The sequence below is a fragment of the Heptranchias perlo genome, chromosome 40, assembly GCF_035084215.1.
Source record: "Heptranchias perlo isolate sHepPer1 chromosome 40, sHepPer1.hap1, whole genome shotgun sequence".
Taxonomy (NCBI): Eukaryota; Metazoa; Chordata; class Chondrichthyes; order Hexanchiformes; family Hexanchidae; genus Heptranchias; species Heptranchias perlo.
Window position 1 is genome coordinate 13,666,065 of NC_090364.1, and position 13,913 is coordinate 13,679,977.

At 44.4% G+C, this 13,913-nt stretch overlaps 1 protein-coding gene across 1 annotated transcript in view; it reads right to left on the reverse strand.

Annotated features, from left to right (window-relative positions):
* The window catches only part of aco2 (aconitase 2, mitochondrial), a 54,824-nt gene that overhangs the window by 30,073 nt on the left and 10,838 nt on the right, over positions 1 to 13,913 (reverse strand). Inside the window, exons 5-8 of the mRNA XM_067974638.1 lie at positions 11,863 to 12,021; positions 9,795 to 9,945; positions 7,764 to 7,868; positions 1,292 to 1,383 (exon numbers count right to left, since the gene is read on the reverse strand). Coding sequence (XP_067830739.1) covers positions 1,292 to 1,383; positions 7,764 to 7,868; positions 9,795 to 9,945; positions 11,863 to 12,021 — 507 coding nt within the window. The remainder of the gene's footprint in view (positions 1 to 1,291; positions 1,384 to 7,763; positions 7,869 to 9,794; positions 9,946 to 11,862; positions 12,022 to 13,913) is intronic.

Genomic DNA, 13,913 nt, shown 5'->3' on the forward strand with positions numbered 1-13,913 from the left:
AGCCTTGCCAGTGATACCCACATCCCAAGAATAATTTTTAAAAATGAACTCAACACAAACCAATGACTGAACTAATGACCTTCCTAGCCTGCATGGCTCAGCTTCATGTTGGACAGTGCACTTACCCAGCGAAGGATCAGGTAATCTCAGACTCCTATTTATGCTAATTTCCACCCCCTCTCTTGCTGGAGTACACAGACCCACACCCGTCGGTCACCCTCTCATCAGCTGCCATTTTTCACCAGAGCCTAGAGTGAATTTCAGCAGGCAGTTCGTTCTCAGTGAGGAGAAAGAGGAGGGCACCCTAACAAGCCCTGATCTTACCCTCATCGGGCATCCAAACACCCGGACGTCCGGTCAAGATCACTGAAGAACAATCAGCAGCGGGAGCCCTGGAAGATTTTTCCTATCCGAGGGGGACTTAGACCAACTATAGCACTCCCCCATTGCTCCAACAACTGAGCCCAGACCAGGAATCAAACCTGGGACTGATGAGATCTGCATGGCTCATGACCCCACCACATGAAAGTACCATCAGGAAGCTCTTGACTTCTAAAAACAACCAAACCAGCATCAGCGTGTGTATAAAAGCACACCAACACACACAGGCTTAGTTATCATTAAATTGATAGACTAGTGGCTTTTACCTTTGCAGTTGCCAGCTGCTGGCTCTAAAATTACATGCAGCACTAGGCAGAGGAAGCCAGAACACCATACAATAAAGATTATGTGGTCGGTCAGTCTTGGTTCAGTGGGTAGCACTCTCGCCTCCGAGTCAGAAGGTTGTGGGTTCAAGCCCCACTCCAGAGACTTTAGCACATGATCAAGGCTGACACTCCAGTGCAGTACTGAGTGAGTGTGGCATTGTCAGAAGTGCTATCTTTTGAATGACACACAGCCCTCTGGTGGACGTAGAAGATCCCATGGCACTATTTGAAGAGGAGGTGGGGAGCTCTCCCGATGTATTGGCCAACATTTATCCCTCAACCAACATCACTAAAAAGGATTATCTGGTCATTTATCTCTGCTGTTTGTGGAACCTTGCTGTGTGATCAAATTGGCTGCTGCATTTCCCTACATTACAACAGTAACTATACTTCAAAAGTACTTAATTGGCTGTGAAGCGGTTAGGGGCACCCTGAGGTTGTGAAAAGTGCAAAATAAATGGGTTCGTTCTTAGTGAGTTACTCATGAAATAAGGTGAGGAAAGGTTGAACCCAGTTTTAGAACAACGTGGACATGATGAGGTTTTGACTGGAAGTTCCTGGCAGAAGCTGTCGAGACTTCTTACCTCACTGAGGTTGATTTCAATCAGCTGATCGTATTCACAGCCTTCGTCAGGAACCAGCAGGTCTTGGAACTCTTCAGAAAGTGCAGCAATCTCTGAAAATTGTGAAAGAGAAAACATTTAAAGAACTGCTCCTGTGTAACACTCCATCTCTCCTAGTATCTGGCCACTGTTGGAGGCTGAACCAGGCCGTTCCTACCCCTGGCATCCTATTTGACCCCGAGATGAGCTCCCGACCCCATATTCTCTCCATCACCAAGACAACCTACTTCCGCCTCCGTAACACCGCCTGTCTCCGCCCCTGCCTCAGATCATCTGCTGCTGAAACCCTTATCCGCTGCCTTTGTTACCTCTAGACTTGACTAGTCCAACGTTCTGCAGGCCGGCCTCCCACCTTTCACCCTCAATAAACTTGAGTACATCCAAAACTCTGCTGCCTGTATCCTAACACGCACCAGGTCCTGTTCAGCTGTGCTCGCTAACCTATATTGGCTCCCGGTCCGGCAACACCTCGATTTTAAAATTCTCATCCTTGTTTTTAAATCCCTCCGTGGCCTCGCCCCTCCCTCTCTCTCTAACCTCCTCCAGCCCTACGAGATCTCTGCACTCCTTCAATTCTGGCCTCATGCGCATCCCTGATTTTAATCGCTCCACCATTGGCGGCCTTGCCTTCAGCTGTCTAGGCCCTAAGTTCTGGAATTCACTCCCTAAACCTCTCCGCCTCTCTCCTCCTTTAAGATGCTTCTTAAAACCTACCTCTTTGATCAAGCTTTTGGTCACCTGTCCTAATATCTCATGTAGTTCGGTGTCAAATTTTGTTTGATCGCTCCTTTGAAGCACCTAGGGACATTTTACTTTGTTAAAGGCGCTATATAAATGCAAGTTGTTGTTGTATAGCATCCAACTGGTTCTATCCAGCAGTCTTTTCCATATGTTGATCACTGTGTGAAGAAAAACCTTCTGATATCAGTACTAAATTTACCTTTTACTAGTTTGAATCAGTGTCCCCTTGTCCTATTCTCAAAATGTATTTAAATAGTTTTCTGAATTCACCTTTTCCATGTTATTTACAATCTTAGGTATCTCTAGATCACCTCTCAGATGCCTCCGAGCCTAAGTTTCTCCAGTCTTTCTTTACAACTCAGACCTTCGATGCTAGAGACCAAACTATGGCGCTTCTCTGCACTGCCTTTAAAAATTGATGTGGAGATGCCGGTGATGGACTGGGGTGGACAAATGTAAGGAATCTTACAACACCAGGTGATAGTCCAACAGTTTTATTTGAAAATCACAAGCTTTCGGAGGCTTTCTCCTTCGTCAGGTGAGTGTCGGATTCCTTGAAAATGACCGCATATATAGTCATAGAACAATGCCTGGTGATTACAGATAATCTTTCCAACTGCCCGTTATCAAGGCAATCAAATGAATTGAATAGTGTTCAGACAGAGAAACATTAGATACCAGACAACTGAATATACAAACGACCAGAACCAAAGACAGAGAGGGGGAGAGAGAGAGAAACATCCGAAAAGAAGAGAAAGAGAGAGAATGACCAGTTGTATTAAAAACAGATAACTTTTTTTTCCGCTGGTGGGGTTACGTGTAGCGCGACATGAACCCAAGATCCCGGTTGAGGCCGTCCTCATGGGTGCGGAACTTGGCTATCAATTTCTGCTCGAAGGCTCCTTTGTGTCCCGATGACCAGAGCTGGACATTGTACGAGGTGCGGAATGGCCAGAACACATTTGGATCACGACTTCCTCTTTATTCTACTATTTGGCTATGCGATTTAACATTTTATTGACTTTGTTGATCACTGCTCTGTATTGGTTGCACATGTTAAGTGTTGAGTCTCCTCAGGATCTTTCAATTTCACTGTAGCTATTGCAACATCATTCATGGAGTGAGTCCGAGGACTCAGTGAAATGAAGGAGCATTTGCCCTGATTTGTCCTCCCTGAATGGGGCACAGACGGTAGCAGTGGCACCCTATAAACAAATTACATCACTGATCAGTACTCACCTGAGGCTCTCCTTTGTCCTGGATAGTTTTAAACATTTTTATTTAACAATCTACAGCGTTCCTCTGAGTAGGGCTTCAGGCATTCATTGAAGATGGAAGCTTGTGAAGTGACCCACTGGTACGTGTCAGTGTGGAAAATCCCAGTGAGTGCATTCCAGGCACACAGCAGGCATATCGCATGGTCACGTTGGGCAATTTTATGGTAGGGTTCTGGGAGAGCGGCGCTCAAGCAAAGACCTACAACCCCTCTCCCATTTTTATTGCACAACTCCCCATCGGGTCCACAGAGATGGACACCTGCATTTTGTGCCATTTCCACCAGCTCTCAAGAAAAGATGGGTCCTTGGTGCGGTCAGAGATCTTTGCATAATTTATAATACTCCGGTACTGCCGACAGCAGGAGCACCACGTGGCTGTCGCTGTTGGGCCGTCATCAGTATAATAAATCAGCAGCAGAGACAGGTTAGCAGCAAGCTTTTTTCTTCTCTGTCTCCACACCCTCACCCCCCACAGTATATCAGCTGTGAAACTTAGTCTAGGCCAGAGCTATTTCCCTTGATCTGAAAGTTGGGAAGGCCATAGGTGGTCTGCTCATCTTCGGCTGGGAATTAGCACAGTTCGAGCTCCAGTGTGCCACGTAACTGAGCAATATGGGATCCTACTCATGACATGTTATAAGCTGGATAGCCCGATGGTGAAGGATAGAATACTAGAGCCTGGTCTTCAGTTGCTTCCAAGCCTTTATTCACAGGGCTCCACTTTACTCACACCACACCCTAGATAAGCTCTCTTGTATATGCATACAAGAGAACCCCAATTGATACACACAACCTGAATACAATTAATACTAATTGATATAAATCACAGACACAAATAACAGACACTCCTGAAAGAACATTGCCCATCTCATAAGGAGGATAACAGGCACTAACCAGAGACCTGTCCATACCATAATGGGTATAGGAGGAATGGAGTAGAGACCTGTCCCTACCATAATGGGTATAGGAGGCAAGGAACAGACCCATCCATCAATGTTCCCTCTAATTTCTGTGCGGAATGAATTTGGGTTTGTACACTGATATAAAGGCTGTGTGCGCCACCATAAAAATACAAAAGAAAATCACAACTTTGAATAGAACATCTTTTTGGAAAACATTATTCACGGTAAATAACAAACAGAACAAATATACAAAATAATGGATAATTGTAACAGGGCGAGCTGTCAAGGATTTTTAATTAAACAAAACTGATTATAGAAATTTCAGAAGTAAACACTGCCACCAGAGGAATGGGAACATCCTGATTGAGACCCAGAGCTTTTTTTAAGATGACGGGCCAGATGATGGAGAAGAGGGTGACTGTCTCTGGTTTGGATGTTTTTATTGTGTAATTAAAGGCTGTCTCTCTCTGTTAGAGACACGTGGAGCAGCTATATGGTTTGATGGTTCAGCTCAGTCTAAATGGGGCAGAACTGGCAAATAAAACATCTGAAAAATAATGAGGCACAAGTAAAGGGCTTTTCCAAGCTGTGGTTGTTCAAGCACAAGGTGAAATTGTCCATTAGAACAGCTATTGGCATGTTAGCTACCCAGATATACATGCGCCTTGTAGCTCATGAGATCAGTAATCATTTTGTGCTTGATATACAGTATATGTCTTGAATCTTGCATGAGATGTCACACTTCAGACATCACGTTTGTTATGTCAAAAGTAAAAGAAAAAAGCCAGTCATTTCCTTCTGCTTTTTCTGACCTTCATTACTTTGCCTCTTCCCAAGGATAGGAGCCTGGGATTTTCTGCTAATGTACAGAAACTTGCCTCAAACATTAGTCTCCAATTGACCTCAGAATCTGCCTATTGAGACCACAGTACAGAAGTTACTGATGTTTTTCAACATATTCAAATGCCATTGTTTCAGCAGTGATTGTGCCCCCAACGGTGATGGAAGCAAACAACAACTGCTACCACCACTGCAAAAATCTAAACTTTTACTACTGAGGCATGCAGATACACACTGATCCCCTGCTTGTGGAATCTGCCACTTTTTCCCCTTTCTCCCTTTACTCTTCAATTAGTGACTTATATTGAGGCAAAGCTCAGTATTAGCTGTGCTCATCCAAATGATCATTCTTTACACATGAGCCGGGACAGTGAAGGCTGTGTACTTCTGTTAACAATGCAGGCAGAGGTGGCCCTGCTACCTGAAGCGCAATGGAAAAAATTTGCCTTGTTGGTGCTTCCAACTTTGCCAGTGCCGTAGATACATGGCACAACTGAGGTATAGTGATGGCTCAGTTATTAATTTGCATTCCTGTGGTGGAATCAAACTATGCATACTAGGTCCCAGGTCTGGCCTGTGCAATGCTGTGTTTGCCTATGGCTATTTGATCATGGGGGAAACGCAGATGAAATTCAGAAATGACCTCATCTGAATGCACACAAGCTTTCCAGGACGGATTGCTGGATTTAAGCCTGGAGCAAATACAGAACCTTTCTCCCCTCCCTAGTCCAGTAACACAGAAGGTAAATATAGTGTCCCCACCTCGACTAACTCAGCCCGAGAGGGGACTGAACCTGAAAGGATCTTGATCTACAGGAACTGGTTGTTTACACACCCGGGACACCCACCCCCGACCCCCAAACACCCACTTCAAACTGATTCACCACGGTCACGGGTGTGCTCAGAGCCGGATCCGAGCACGGGCAGCAGGTCCGGGAGCAGCTGCAGACACAAAGCACGAGGACGACCAGGGCGAGCGTCAATTCGAAACTCCAGCGCATCCGCTCCGCCGGATATGAAGATCCACCAGACGCAACAAGATCATTTATTTATAGTCACCCGGATGTGACCGATGATGACACCTCGTGGCCCAGGTTTGGTGCGCGGATGGAACGAGTAAGTGTGCGGCAAACAACAGACTGCTGTGCGACCGCGCGTGCACGCAGCTTAGAGGGAACTGTGCCGTCCATACCGTAATGGGGACATGAAGATAGAGGAGAGACACTTCTTTCAGGAAGGAGAAATCAAGAATATTATGGGCGGCTTTTGCACTCCTCCCAGTGGCGATTTAACAGCACAAGTCCCTGAACAAGCTTCCCAAATGGTGCCAGAACAGTAAATGGCGCAGGGAAAACACGAGTCAAGGAGAAGAATTGTATAAATGGAATTGGTAGAGACTCGATCGGAGTCACGGTCTTCCAGGCTGTGCACAGAGGAATCCCGCCACTGAATTTATAATTAAATATTTTGAATAATTGCATATGTAAAAATGCCTCGCTGCCTGAGGACTGTGATATCAATGACCAGTTCCTGTCTGGCTTGCCCTCCCCCTCTCCCACAAAAAGCATTCACCCAGTATATACTAAAGATAAAATGTGAAATTTGGAATCTGCAGTGCACCTGTAGTGTTACTAGATTTAAACGGGTATCCGAAAGCTGAGGACAAAACTGAAGCAATAACTCATTGCTGCTTCTTGCCCGATAGAAGCATGTTTAAAGACAATTATTTTCATGTTTCCTAAAATTGGTGATCTCTCTTAGAGCTACAATTGTCTGTGATGCATGCGTCTGTCAGAAACAGAGTCAGTTCATCTAAGCAGGGTGGAGCACACCCACAATTAAGGAATACTGGTCTCTCCAACTGCCTTAATACTTTGCCATAAATGGTGAATGCTGATTCCCCTCATTTTGGGGGCAGGAGGAAGAGTGGGCAGCACAGAAACAGGCTTGGAGGAGTTGCTGAGCTCAACAGTATGAGGGCACTGAATTAACATAACACAGTTGAAATGATGGAAATTTCCACTCACCACTTTAGCACACACTGAGGCCAATTACAGCATCCCAACCGTTGCTCTCGGCTTAAGTCAGCTAGCTGAGCACAGACGGAGATCCAAACCCAAAGCATTATTACTTTGTCTAGCTCAGCTTCACCCTGGGCAGTGAATTTAGCAACAGAATCATCAAAAGCGCTGTAACTTGAAATCTTAATGGTCTTTAATTATGAGAGAGAATCTCTATCACACCGATAACGAGAGCACGTGGTAAATTAAGGAGGCGGGCATTGCCCCAACTTAGTGCATTCATCAGGGAAAAAACTTCCTCTTCCCCATCACAAATCTTGTATTAGCCTACTCTGAAGGCCATTCCATCACTGTTACATAAAAAAGCTCCTTCTGATGTACTGACCTTTCAGCTTGCACCCTTTGAAGATATACTTTGGTACTCATTCATATATTGTTTTTAATATAGCTTATATGTCTCTATAAGGTGCCTTCTCAGTTACCTTCTTTTCAAGCTGAAGAGACCAACTTTCTCCAGTCTTTCCTCATAACTCATATGCTATCACTTGTTTATTTTGAAACTCCTTTTGAAATTCTATGTAACAAAAACTCAATTACCCTCTGGGTGCGATTTTTAAACAGAAAATAAGTTACCCATTCTCCTTGGACCCACCTCCTCTGCCGGTATGGTCCATGTATGTCTTCATCCTGGAATTGTACGGGAAAACTGAAGTGGTTGCACCAATCTCGGCACCCATGTTACAGATAGTAGCCATGCCTGGAAAGGGAAAGAGCTTCAGTTATAGCTCAGGTAGCACTATCATTCGACCAGTTTCCTCTTGTAACAAAACCAGCAGTTGATGGAAGATGGTAAACAAAATCTGCAGGAAGTGGGAGGATATTAAATAACTATAAAGGTGAGGAGATCAGAATTACTTTGTTCCCAATTTTATCGATAAGACTTATGTGCCACACTGGCTCACTTGGTAGCACATGGGCCACTTGATCAGAAGGTAATGGTTTGGAGTCCCATAATCTTGGCTGACATTCCAATGCCCTACTGAGGGAGTGCAGGAATTGGCATAGCTGCTATCTGTGGATAAGGAAAACATTAAAGATCCATTTCACGATTCAAAGAGCAGGGAGCTTTCCTGGTGTCCTGATCAACATTTGTCCGTTAACCACCAAAACCAGATTAACTGGTCATTCATCCCATTGTGAAAAGGATGCTATGTTTGCCAACATAACAATAGTTCCTTTTTAAAAATACATATGGGCTTTGCTTAACAATGGTTTGCAGAATAGGATTCCACATTCTAACCTCTCTCCATGTAAAGAAACTTTTTCTAAGCTCCCCTTCAATTCAATTCTTTTCTTGATCATCTGAAATTTGTGTCTCTCATTACCATCTCGACAATCAATGGAAACTATCTATCTCGATTTATTTTATGATAGAAGCCTTTAAGATTATGAAGGGCCATCAGATCACCCTACCACTTCATCAGTTCTGGCAAAAGAGCACTCAAGTCTCTCTTCATAACCAAAGCCTCTCATCTCTGGTTAACACCCGAGGAAATCTACACTGCACCTTTTCCATTGCTTTTATATACCCTATCATTTCCAAAATGCAACACTTCACATTTCTTTACATTGAACTGCATCTGCCCACCCTGTTTGCCTATCTATGTCCTTCTGTAGTCTTTCACAGTCCTTATCACAATTTACCACACTCCCAATTTAGTGTCATTAGGACATTTTTATATTGTTCCCTCAATTTCTAAGTCTAGATCACATATATATCTTAAATAGGTACAGTCCCAATACAGAACCCTGTGGAACACCATGCATCACATCTTTCCAGTCCGAGAAGCTTGCTCTTGCCCCTACTCTTTGCTTTCCGTCCTCGACCCAGCTCTCTATCCACATGGCCACACTCCCCTTAATTCCACGTGCAATTATCTTTGCCATAAATTTCAGGCAAGTCAAACCTGACCTTCTGGTTGGTGTAGATTAATGCTACACAGCGTGGTGCCGTTAGCATAGGCCTCTTCTGCTCAATTGGCCACATTAAGGTGCATGAGAAGCCATGGGGGTTTAGCATCCAATATGCCCTCCCCACCTTCGGATAGATGTGTGCAAATGTGTGAGAAATTGCAGGTACCACAATTAGCTTTTCCTCCTTGTTAATTTTCTTCCTTTGCCTCCTGAACACATTGCCTCCTAGCTGGAGCATGTGTCCACAGGCAGTAACCCTCTGGTAACTCACCCAAGTGGCCATTATCCATGTGTGACAGGAAATGGACCATGAGAGGGCATTATAACTCACCCAAACCAGTCGCCACACATGCACCGAATTCCTGCAGAGGTCAATGGATTGCGGTGAGCAACAGGATATCTGGCTGATTATTCCCTATTACTGAGGGGTGCTGAGGGTAATCCACACTATCAGCTAACTCAGCACAAGGATCAAAACAATTTTTTTTAAAAATTGTGGTAAGCTTAAAAGCCACAGCAAGACAGTGCAAGGTTGAAAAGAATAGGACAGAAGACAAGGTAAATTAGGGCAATGATTAGGTGAGGATAAACTTGAGTTTGAAAAGCCCGTAGATTGTAGGAGGGGAAACAGTGGGAGGCAACATTGTAAACATACCATTTCGATTGCCTAGAGTGATCTTGCATTACAGTTAAGCCCTATCTTATGTACCTGTGCAGGATATGGACTCCACGCCTGGCCCGTGATATTCTACTATTGCACCAGTGCCCCCTTTAACTGTCAAAATGCCAGCCACTTTCAAGATGACATCTTTTGGTGAAGTCCAGCCTGACAGGTGCCCCGTTAGCTTTACTCCGATAATCTAAACAGCAAAACAAACAAGTGATTTATTTCACAATATTCCAAGAATCTCAACACCCAAGAAGAAACCAGCTTCCACCAGAATTACCACATTTATATCAGAAAACAGAGTTAGGAGCAGTCTGATTCAACCTTTGTTTACCACTGTAAAACAATCCAATTTCTGCACACTGATTCAATGCTAGTATAAATGAGATCCACTTTAGGGCTGGAGTTTTAACCCCTTTTTGGATTTTGCATGTAGCACACAGGGAAATACATGATTAATAAGTGACACAGATTCTAAACTCCCTCAAACAGACAGAGAGCTGTGCTTCCTCTCTTCCACCCCACTTCCTCTGAAAGCACTGACTTTCTGTGGCATGGTTCCATGAACAACAGTGATCTTGTATTACAGTTAAGGTCCATTTATATACCTGTGCAGGATATGAATTCCACACCTGGCCCGTGATATTCTACTACTGCACCTGTGGCCTCTTTAGCCGTCAAAGTACCGGCAACTTTCAATAGTGTTGGCTAAATGGCCGGTCTTGGTGAGTTGGCTTAGACAGCGAGAGTGGGTGATCAATTTGACCATCAGGGCATCACAGATGAGCCTAATTCTGTCCTCACTCAATGACCACACACGTGAACTTTCCAGTGGACAGTGATCAGAAACCACGCAATGTGGCCACTATTCTGGTTAAGATCAGCTGACCCCAACACAGGCTTGGGATGGAACCTGGGACCTGACATATGACTCAGAAGCACGCCAGGCAGTCCAGTTACCCACTGAGCAGCCAGGTAGCTTTTTTTTAAAAATGAACAGCCTTGCTCATTTTGTGAAGTATACTCTAATTTTTGTGATTAAAAAAAAAATCACTATTATATCCCCAGTCCTGGTCTCTGCCAAAGTCTCTCTCACCAGGCACAAATAGAGGTATGAGGGGCCCAAAGATATCCATCAGACACACAGAATTTGATTTTCTTCACCATTGAATTGTAATTCATATAGGGAACCTCATCAGAGTGGGAAGCTGCATCAGTGATATAATTGTGTGCTGGTATTTCAATGTAACACTCCTGAGGAGCGCCATGGGATGTTTTACTATGTAAAAGGCGCTAGATAAATGCAAGCTGTTGTTGCATGCTTCACGCCACCCACTTCAGTTTTCTTAAACAGACAACATAGAACAGTTTACACCATCAGTTGCGGCACAATGCTGTCAATGACAATAAGAGGGTGCAGAGGAGATTCACCAGGATGTTACCAGGGCTGGAGCGCTTCAGCTATGAAGAGAGACTGGGAAGATTGGGTTTGTTTTCCTTGGAGCAGAGGAGGCTGAGGGAGGACATGATTGAGGTGTACAAAATTATGAGGGGCATAGATAGGATGGATACTAAGGAGCTTTTTCCCTTCGTTGAGGGTTCTATAACAAGGGGACATAGATTCAAGGTAAAAGGGCGGGAGGTTTAGAGGGGATTTGAGAAAGAACTCTTTCACCCAGAGGGTGGTTGGAGTCTGGAACTCACTGCCTGAAAGGGTTGTGGAGGCAGGAACCCTCAACATTCAAGAAGCATTTGGATGAGCACTTGAAATGCCATAGCATACAAGGCTACGGACCAAATGCTGGAATATAGGATTAGAGTAGACAGGGCTGATGGCCGGCGCGGACACGATGGGCCGAAGGGCCTCTATCCGTGCTGTATAACTCTATGACTCTAAGAGGGGCCTTTGCAAGTTGGCCCATCAGTTTTTGCCTCCATCTGGCATGGTGTGAAACACAAATCACCCAGACCAGGCTGACCACATTTCATTCCCTTCTGTAGATGAGCATCAATCGTAGGCAGGTCTCAACTCATGACTGTGGCTGATATGGGTGACTGAGCTTCTTGGTCAAGACAACTGTAATTGAGCGAATCAAAGTAGATATTTTACCTTTGGACACTTCAGCTCCCAAGGGATTCCTGCCATCACATCGACAGCATCCGCTCCTCCAACTCCAATACAGATGCCACCCAGGCCGCCACCATTAGGTGTATGGGAGTCTGTGCCAATCAGCAGGACACCGGGGTAAGCATAGTTCTCCAAAATAATCTGCAAATAAGATCACGTTTATCAGTGCACAGCAGAGGTCGTTGTCCCAGTGCAACTTTTACTTTTTTCTCCCTCTTTTCCGCACCGTGCCAATTTCTTGCTGGAATTCAGTTCCATGGGAGCTGATCACCCACTAACCTCTTGCTTTATGAACCCCTAATCAGTGAGTGCTGGTAGATTATTTAACAGTATCGCTGTCGAGCCTGATCCATGGAATCACAGAAGTGTACAGCATAGGAGGTGGCCATTTGGCCCATCATATCTGTGCTGGCTCTTTCCTAGGGCAACGCAAAACTATTCCCATTGCCCTGCTCTCTCCCATAGGCTATCTCTTACTGTTTCAAATATTTATCCAATTGTCCTAAAAAGATGAAATGGACTCTGCCTCAACCATTCGCCGCAACAGAGAAATCCATTCAAGAAATTGCTTCTGACCTCACCCTCATACTTTTAAATCACTGACTCGCCAACCAGAGGAAATAATCTTTCCATATTCATTCTATCAAAACCCCTCAAATTTAAACGCCTCTATTAAATCTTCTCTTAGCCTTCTCTGCTCAAATGGAAATAGTCCCTCCTCATAACTATAGTTTCCCACAGCTGGTATTATCCCAGTGAATCAAGGCTCTACGCTCTCTTTGGCTTTAATATCCTTTCCATAATGCAGTACCCAAAATTACAGAGTATTCTAACCTTGGCTTAACCAGTGTTTCTCATGAATTTATTACTGCTTTACTCTGGTACCCTATACCACATTTACAAAACCCAAAACATTGTTGGCTTTTTTTTTTAAAATGGTTTATCTACCTGCACTCACATTTTCAGGGAATTATGCATTTGAATCTTTAGGTTTCATAGCCTTCGGCATCTTTCCTTTCAGTATATACTCATACATATACACACATACCTTGTTTTCCCTCCAAAAATGTACTTTACACTTATCCACATTAAACTGCTTCTGCCACCTGTCTGCCCAATCCGTATGTCCTCCTGAAGTTTTTTTTTTATTACGGTCCTCCTCCTCCTCATTGCCAGAATAAGGGGGAATAACCTTAAAAATTAGAGCTGGACCGTTCAGGGGTGATGTCAGGAAGCACAAAGGGCAGTGGAAATCTGGAACTATCTCCCCCAACAAGCTGTTGAGGCTGGGGGTCAATTGAAAATATCAAAACTGAGATTGATAGATTTTTGTTAGGCAAGGGTATTAAGGGTTACTGAACCAAGGCAGGTGGATGGAGTTAAGATACAAATCAGCCATGATCTAATTGAATGGTGGAACAGGCATGAGGGGCTGAATGGCCTACTCCTGTTCCCATTTCAGTTAAGCCACCTGGGAGGTAGAGGGAACACCATGCAGAAGTCAAGCAGACCACCACAAGTAACAGAAACTAAATAGACAGGCCAGTCATTGCGCTCACTCACACACACACACACACACACACACACACACACAGCTGATCACTACACCCGATGGGGGTATAACACATAAGGCCAAAAAAATTAACTAAAATTCTACAAATGAAAATGATCAGTAGACTGTGAACTTGATCTGGCTGTGCATTTACACCTACGGGATTTTGCACATTTGAATATTTACATACATGATTATTTGGTTTGCAAGTTTGAAATTCTTGATTGCCCAACCACTCGAACACTCAGAGGTGCACTGTCACAGCACTTTGAAGCAAATGGTCCCAGCACCATATGGAATTTGGAGTACATCTGAAATGTTTGTAATTAGAAATCCTTAACTTGGTAGTCTAAAGCTTTGGAGAATCCAGCCTTTACATGCTGCACTGTGGAGTCTCACCTACAGTTCCCTACTTCCCAGTCGTGACTTCCCACTGAGGCACTAAGCGGCAGCAAGGCAGCTCCTCTTGGGGGGGGGGGGC